The 7,606-nt window shown below is 53.4% G+C and overlaps 1 protein-coding gene across 2 annotated transcripts; it reads right to left on the bottom strand.

Annotated features, from left to right (window-relative positions):
• Positions 1 to 246: 246 nt before the first annotated feature.
• Positions 247 to 5,479, bottom strand: NSUN4 (NOP2/Sun RNA methyltransferase 4). 2 transcript variants are annotated; one of them, XM_032965979.2, is made up of 5 exons: positions 5,123 to 5,479; positions 3,080 to 3,558; positions 2,643 to 2,800; positions 1,891 to 2,194; positions 247 to 1,051 (listed from the first exon to the last, which is right to left on the bottom strand). In XM_032965979.2, the coding sequence occupies exons 1-5, from the start codon at positions 5,228 to 5,230 to the stop codon at positions 772 to 774; spliced, it is 1,329 nt and encodes a 442-aa protein (XP_032821870.2). In that variant the 5' UTR covers positions 5,231 to 5,479; the 3' UTR covers positions 247 to 771. The 2 variants fall into 2 exon arrangements, with proteins under 2 accessions (XP_032821870.2, XP_075927937.1); XM_076071822.1 differs by having other exon boundaries at positions 5,127 to 5,234.
• Positions 5,480 to 7,606: the final 2,127 nt, after the last annotated feature.

Raw genomic sequence — 7,606 nt, 5'->3', positions numbered from 1 at the left:
CGTGGTTGTTCCACCTAATGATGGACGCTTGTGTTGTGCGCCCAAAACGTCGTGATTTAATTTATTATATATCTACGTTACTTTACCGAAAGAAACAAAGTATGGATCCCTGCAGTCACGAAAACTTCAGTCTTGACTAAGGCACACAGCTGATTTTCGGTCGGTCGCTATGAATCATGAAGTCAACCATTCTCTCCATTGCTCAAGGAAGGCCTCCTCAAACCATTGCCATTTCTCAAGTCCATGGAGTTTTGTAAATTAGAATTGTATTTTCTGTGAGAAAAAAACGCATTTTAAACAATATGCATCACACGACACATCTCGCATTTCAGTTTCATGACTAGTTTTTTGAGAATGTGATATTTTCAACATAGACACGTTAAGGCTCTTATCCATATAGTTACAATGATATATTTGTTTAAATACCTGTAGTAAAAACATAGTTCAACGTAGATGTCACCTTAGGGTCACAATATATAAATATTTTGATACTTCAAGTTGTACTATATTCATCATACATGAGACGTTTATATCAAAAGATGACAAAAAATGTTTGGCCAATTTTGACACGAGTCCCCAAAAGTTAGCGCTGCACATTGTGTCCAAGTCACCCTATGGGTTGACTCCCTTTTCTCAAACACCATGGGTTTTGAGACGCGCCATCAGTGTCTCCGAGAATCACCTCTACCCAGAGTGCAGACCCAGGGGCAATGGAGGGGAAACGCAGTCCCAGCTCGGCTGCAGAGGAGCTCCAGATCCGTGGCCCGTGCCTCACGAGAGACGCACAATTTTGCTGACGTAAATGGGCCCAAAGTTTGCGGCAACGTGCGGAATCACCGTCTCGCCAAAACGGTCCTCCTCCTCCTGGAAGGTGAATGCGTGCGAGAAGAGCGCCCGCATGCCGGACAGGTCGCACGCCTGCGCGTCCACGTTGTGATTTGTGGTCGCCAGACTGAGGGCCGCTTCCACCACACAGCTGTTCTGCAGCTGTGACAGGGAGCAAGTGGAGTACACCACCACCCCGCCCGGGCGGCACGCCAGCAAACCCGCCCTGCACCGTGACAGACAAAGACAAAGATCCCCCGTATAGCCTTAACAGACTGTTGGGGCAAGTGCTGTTAGCGAGCACCGATGATGGCCGGCACGGCACACGAGGGGGTGGGTGTCCAGCAAACATGCCCCGCCGCCTTTATCTCCCCAGTGGCGATGTTTACACACCGCACCAGGTTACTCAAATGAGGCTGAATCGACCTTGGGCAGGCTCAGGACCGGTTCAGATAATCATCACTGGTGTTGGCCGTGAGTGGGAATCTAGCTCACGTCGCTGGCTTTGTAGCGCAGCGTCACGCTAACCGCTACACTACCGCTGCACTGTAACAAAAACAAAGATCCCCCGTATAGCCTTAACAGACTGTTGGGGGAAGTGCTGTTAGCGAGCGCCTATGATGGCCGGCACGGCACACAAAAGGGTGGATGGCCAGCAACCACGCCCGGCCGCCTTTGTCTCCCCAGGGGCGATGTTTACACACCACACCAGGTACTCATTTGAGTCGACCTAGGGGAGGCCCATGACTGTGACTCACACACACACACGCCCCGAGTCACACCCCACTGTCAAGTTCTCTCCTTTAGAAAGACAACCTCTGCTGTGACTGTCAAGCAATCTCCATTCAAGCTGGGTGCGATTACTTGAGAAATCGATTACAAATCATCTGCTCGATTAACTCGACGCGTCAGATGACACGAACAAGGCTGTAAAAAGTCTCACCTCTTCCCCGATGCGACAATGTGAGGATGACCACAATTACAAAACTTTAGTCGACTTAACAAACTGTTCAATCTCTAATGCCCACACTGCAGGCTACGGCTCCACAGTGGCCGGGTTCTTACAGCAGCAGCTGGGTCTGCAGCGCCGGCAATTGCTGACGCTCCTTCATCCTGGATCGAGAGAAGATGTTGTTCTCCTCCTCGTGCAGGGAGTGGCGGTCGTTGGTGCAGGGCGCGTCGACGAGCACGCGGTCGTACACGCCGCGCTCCTCCGCGGACTTGAGCCAGAAGATGCCGTCGCGCGTCCTCACACTCACGCCACCCGCGGGAACGCCGGCCTCCTCGGCGTCTCGCGGGACGTAGGTGCGCAGCACGCGCTGCAGGCGGCCGGTGCGCGACGCCGACACGTCGTTGGAAGTCAGCTGGTCTGCAACGCACGGGTGCCCCCCCTCGGTCAGTTTGGGTCACATGCCGTTCATTTTGGGCGGGGGTGGGGGGGGTTGAATGTAGTGTCTGTCGCGTTTAACGCTCCACACTCAACAGCTGGTGTGGTAATGCTGTTCTCGTAATTTGTGTTCGGAGCGTTTAAGGATTTGTAAACGGTTCAGTTGTATCGCGGTGGTTAGAACACTGCTATGAGCCCGGCGAGTTGCGATTCATTTCCGGTCAGTGACGAGCGATATCCAAATCAGGTCCTGACACCACCTTCATTAAACCCGCACTGACCAGCGTGATGAAGCCAAACAACCCCCAGGACTCGCATGCGGGCTGTACATGTGCACAGGGTAGAGCCACACCATGTGCGTGCGTACGTGCGTGTGTGCGTGTGTGCGTGCGTGCGTGCGAACGACGGGGTGTCCACGGTGCCAGCTCACCGCAGCACGCCGTCTGCAGCAGCGCGAGGGTTTTGCCGCCTGGAGCGGCACACAGGTCGAGCACGCGGTGTCCCAGCTGCACGTCCAGCGCCAGCACGGGCAGCAGGGATGCCGCGTCCAGGAGGTAGTGGCTCAGCAGCCGCAGCGCTCCTGCGGGCCTGCGCAGGAGCACGGTGCAACAAACTTGGGTCAATTGCAAGATAATTGCATTGTACTTTCAGAAACAACACCACTGTAAAGTGTAGTTGAGACCCCAGGCCTGCACAGGACAACTGGGGGTGTAACGGTGCAATTGATTGATACTTTCATATCGATTCAAAAGTTCACAACACATGCATTACATTTCCGAAGAGTCAATGATTTGAGAATCATAAGAATGTGCTGTTCTTTATTGTGTTGTTGCCTGGACAGCGGCCTGCACCCCGGCATCCCCTCACCAAGGCTGTGGGAACCGGGAAATATCGCCGCGGGGAAAAGTGAAGCATCTGATGTTGGGGCTCAGCCTGAGGGTGGACAAAACGCTGCTCTCCAGCATCAAGGACTTTCCCAGCTCGCCCCCTTCATGATCCGGTGGATCAGATGGACACGGAGCACCGTCTCCTCCGCGACTCTCTCGGCCGCGTTCATCAAGCGGCCTCTCCGCAGTCGGCTCCGAGACCCGTCGGGCCTCCCCGGCGTCTCGCCCGGCAAGGCTCCTCGTCACCACGTCCCGCACCAGGTCGACCGCGCCAAGGCGCCGCAGCTCGCCGCCGGTGCCGTCCGAGTCGGCCCAAGCGTTGACGAGGGCCCCGTATTTGCGCTCGCACAGCAGCGCCAGGCGCACCGACTCCCACATGTGGCCCAGCTGCAGCCCGTAGGTCGCATCCATGAGCTGTAGGGCCGCCTGCGTGTTGGGCACCTTGGACCTCGTCGTGGCCTGCACATTGACGAGACAGACATTGCATCACGAATCAAATCGGTAAATGACGAGAAAAAAAACCCATTGTAACAGAATGTACGTATGTAATGTTGAGCTTCTTTCGCACCGTACGTAGCCAACCGTGCTAATCAGAGGTGCGGGGAAAGGACAACAAATTAAACACAATAAACTGTTCTTGAAGAAAATGTTGCCAATACGACCTGAGTTTGATTCCAGGACACAACGAACATGATTGAAGAGTGACCTTTTCTCTCCACCTGATGAAGACCGCTTGTGTTGCAGTCGAAACGACGTGAGAATTTTATTGTTTTATATGTTTATTATTTTATTGTTTCTCTTCTACGTGACTTTACCGAAAGAACCAAGAATATGAATCGCTGCAGTCACGAAAGCTTTAAATCAAAATTTTGGTCGGGAGGACTTGATTTCAGCGGGAGCTGTCCGGAGATAAGCTCTGGAAAACATTTCCCGTACCCGGCACATCCAGTCCACATTTCGCTACAGCCGTGGTTTAAGAGTGGTTATGGCAGCTATACTAGTTATAATACTGGTTATACTAGTACTGTAGTCGTGTCACTAGTTATACTTGTCATAGTGAGTGCCACTAGTTACACAGTGTAACACTGGTTACACAGTGCAACACTGGTTACACAGTGTAACACTGGTTACACAGTGTAACACTGGTTACACAGTGTAACAATGGTTACACAGTGTAACACTGGTTACACTAGTTACATTGGTGAGTGTAACACTGGTTACAATAGTTACACACTAGTCACACAGGAGTCACACCACGAGTCACACCACGAGTCACACCACGAGTCACACCACCAGTCACACCAGTCACACACCAGTCACACAGGAGTCACACCACGAGTCACACCACCAGTCACACCAGTCACACACCAGTCACACACCAGCCCCACACGAGTCACACCACGAGTCACACCACCAGTCACACCAGTCACACACCAGTCACACACCAGCCCCACACGAGTCACACACGAGTCACACCACCAGTCACACACCAGCCACCAGCCAAACCAGTCACACACCAGTCACACCACGAGTCACACCACGAGTCACACCACCAGTCACACCACGAGTCACACCACGAGTCACACCACCAGTCACACACGAGTCACACCACCAGTCACACCACCAGTCACACCACGAGTCACACCACCGGTCACACCACCGGTCGCACCACGAGTCACACCACCAGTCACACCACGAGTCACACCACGAGTCACACCACCAGTCACACCACGAGTCACACCACCAGTCACACCACGAGTCACACCACCAGTCACACCACCAGTCACACCACGAGTCACACCACGAGTCACCCTACCAGTCACCCTACCAGTCACACCACCAGTCACACCACGAGTCACCCTACCAGTCACCCTACCAGTCACACCACCAGTCACACCACGAGTCACACCACCAGTCACACGAGTCACACCACGAGTCACACCACCAGTCACACCACTAGTCACACCACGAGTCACACCACACACGAGTCACACCACGAGTCACACCAGCAGTCACTGCTCACCCACTTGCTCTTGACGCGGTTCCGCCTCTGCTCGCGGTCCCAGCCCCTCGCGGCGCGCGGCAGCGGCCGCAGGAGCAGCGCGCCGCGCGGCCTCGCCAGCGACCACATGGCCACACCGTCTTTGTTTATTATTCTGATGTTGACGATCGCGGGACGACGGTCATAGGGACACCGCCACTCTTAATTGTCACCACTTCGTTCTCGCTGTTGATGTTGTAGACTGTTGTTGTAGACTGTTGTTGCAGATTGTTGTTGTTAACGCTCGGCGTGGGCGACTGTATAACACTGCGATCTATCCGAGGGCCTTGGGGCCTCCCTCCCGCGTGACGTCACTGCTCGGCGCTGATTGGCTGTGGGCGTTTTCCAGCGTGGGGAAGGCGACGCCGGGCGACAGCGGACGGTGGAGGAGAGGTCACGGTGGAGGAGAGGTCACGGTGGAGGAGAGGTCACGGTGGAGGAGAGGTCACGGTGGAGGAGAGGTCACGGTGGAGGAGAAGTCTGTGCAGTAGAGGTCACGGTGGAGGAGAGGTCAGTGTAGTAGAGGTCACAGTGGAGGAGAGGTTTGTGTAGTAGAGGTCACAGTGGAGGAGAGGTTTGTGTAGTAGAGGTCACGGTGGAGGAGAGGTCATGGTGGAGGAGAGGTCTGTGTAGTAGAGGTCACGGTGGAGGAGAGGTCATGGTGGAGGAGAGGTCAGTGTAGTAGAGGTCACGGTGGAGGAGAGGTCATGGTGGAGGAGAGGTCTGTGTAGTAGAGGTCACGGTGGAGGAGAGTTCACGGTGGAGGAGAGGTCACGGTGGAGGAGAGGTCAGTGCAGTAGAGGTCACGGTGGAGGAGAGGTCTGTGTATTAGAGGTCACGGTGGAGGAGAGGTCAGTGCAGTAGAGGTCACAGTGGAGGAGAGGTTTGTGTAGTAGAGGGCACGGTGGAGGAGAGGTCAGTGTAGTAGAGGTCACGGTGGAGGAGAGGTCACGGTGGAGGAGAGGTCTGTGTAGTAGAGGTCACGGTGGAGGAGAGGTCATGGTGGAGGAGAGGTCTGTGTAGTAGAGTTCACGGTGTAGTAGAGTTCACGGTGGAGGAGAGGTCACGGTGGAGGAGAGGTCAGTGCAGTAGAGGTCACGGTGGAGGAGAGGTCTGTGTATTAGAGGTCACGGTGGAGGAGAGGTCAGTGCAGTAGAGGTCACGGTGGAGAAGTTTGTGTAGTAGAGGTCACGGTGGAGGAGAGGTCAGTGTAGTAGAGGTCACAGTGGAGGAGAGGTTTGTGTAGTAGAGGGCACGGTGGAGGAGAGGTCAGTGTAGTAGAGGTCACGGTGGAGGAGAGGTCACGGTGGAGGAGAGGTCAGTGCAGTAGAGGTCACGGTGGAGGAGAAGTTTGTGTAGTAGAGGGCACGGTGGAGGAGAGGTCAGTGTAGTAGAGGTCATGGTGGAGGAGAGGTCAGTGCAGTAGAGGTCACGGTGGAGGAGAGGTCACGGTGGAGGAGAGGTCTGTGTACTAGAGGTCACGGTGGAGGAGAGGTCACGGTGGAGGAGAGGTCAGTGTAGTAGAGTTCACGGTGGAGAGGTCATGGTGGAGGAGAGGTCTGTGTAGTAGAGGTCACGGTGGAGGAGAGATCACGGTGGAGGAGAGGTCTGTGTAGTAGAGGTCACAGTGGAGGAGAGGTCACGTTAGCAGCATCATCATCGTCGTCAACAAAGATAGCCAGTATAGCCCATAACAGACTGTTGGGGGCAAGTGCTGATAGCGAGCATCTATGAAGGCCGGAACGGCACACGAGGGGGTGGGTGGCCAACACCACGCCCGGCCACCTTTATCTCCTTTAGTGGCGATGATGACACACCAGGCACTCATTTGAGATTGAGTCGACCTAGGAGAGGCGCAGGACCGGTTCAGATATTACCGGACGGAGTCACTGATGTTGGCCGTGAGCAGGAATCGAACTTGGATCGTCGGGTTCGTAGCGCAGCGCACTACCACCACCGTCATCATCAACACCATCAACACTGAGAACTCTCAGGAGAGACCAGGTTAGAGTCGCGTTCCCAAGAGGGACCTGCATCACCAAAATGTACTGAAGCAATCGCATGAAACAATACAACGATTAAGCAAATAGAAATCAAAGCAAAAACAACCGCTATGGAAGAAATCGCAACAGCACCAATGATTATTAAATAAAATACATTTGTTGGCTTGGGCAAGTAAATTTTAGAAACCATAGCAGAATTGAATGTACAGGAGCATCCAAATACATTTTTATAGTAATATCAAAGGCAATTGCAATAAAGTATGTCCTCACTATCATTCACAACACTATCACCTTTATCAACATCACCAAACCTTATCAACATCACAGTCATAAATACCATTATCAACACGAACATAATCACTATCAGCACCATGAATTACAATTAACGCTGTCATTGTTGCTATCAACATTTAATCACTACAACCTTTGCTATCATCAGTGCAGTTAATACTGATAACAGTAG

Source organism: Petromyzon marinus, chromosome 35 (assembly GCF_048934315.1).
Source record: "Petromyzon marinus isolate PM22_M1 ecotype Great Lakes invasive population chromosome 35, UKy_Petmar_22M1.pri1.0, whole genome shotgun sequence".
NCBI lineage: Eukaryota > Metazoa > Chordata > Hyperoartia > Petromyzontiformes > Petromyzontidae > Petromyzon > Petromyzon marinus.
This window is presented reverse-complemented; position numbering and strand designations above follow the sequence as displayed.

Coding starts and splice junctions, on each gene's coding strand:
- NSUN4 (XM_032965979.2), bottom strand. CDS start 5,230: ATGTGGTCGCTGGCGAGGCCGCGCGGCGCGCTGCTCCTGCGGCCGCTG. Junction 3,559..5,122: donor ACCGCGTCAAGAGCAAGTGG/GTGAGCAGTGAC, acceptor GTCAATGTGCAG/GCCACGACGAGGTCCAAGGT. Junction 2,195..2,642: donor GCTGCAGACGGCGTGCTGCG/GTGAGCTGGCAC, acceptor CGTGCGTTGCAG/ACCAGCTGACTTCCAACGAC.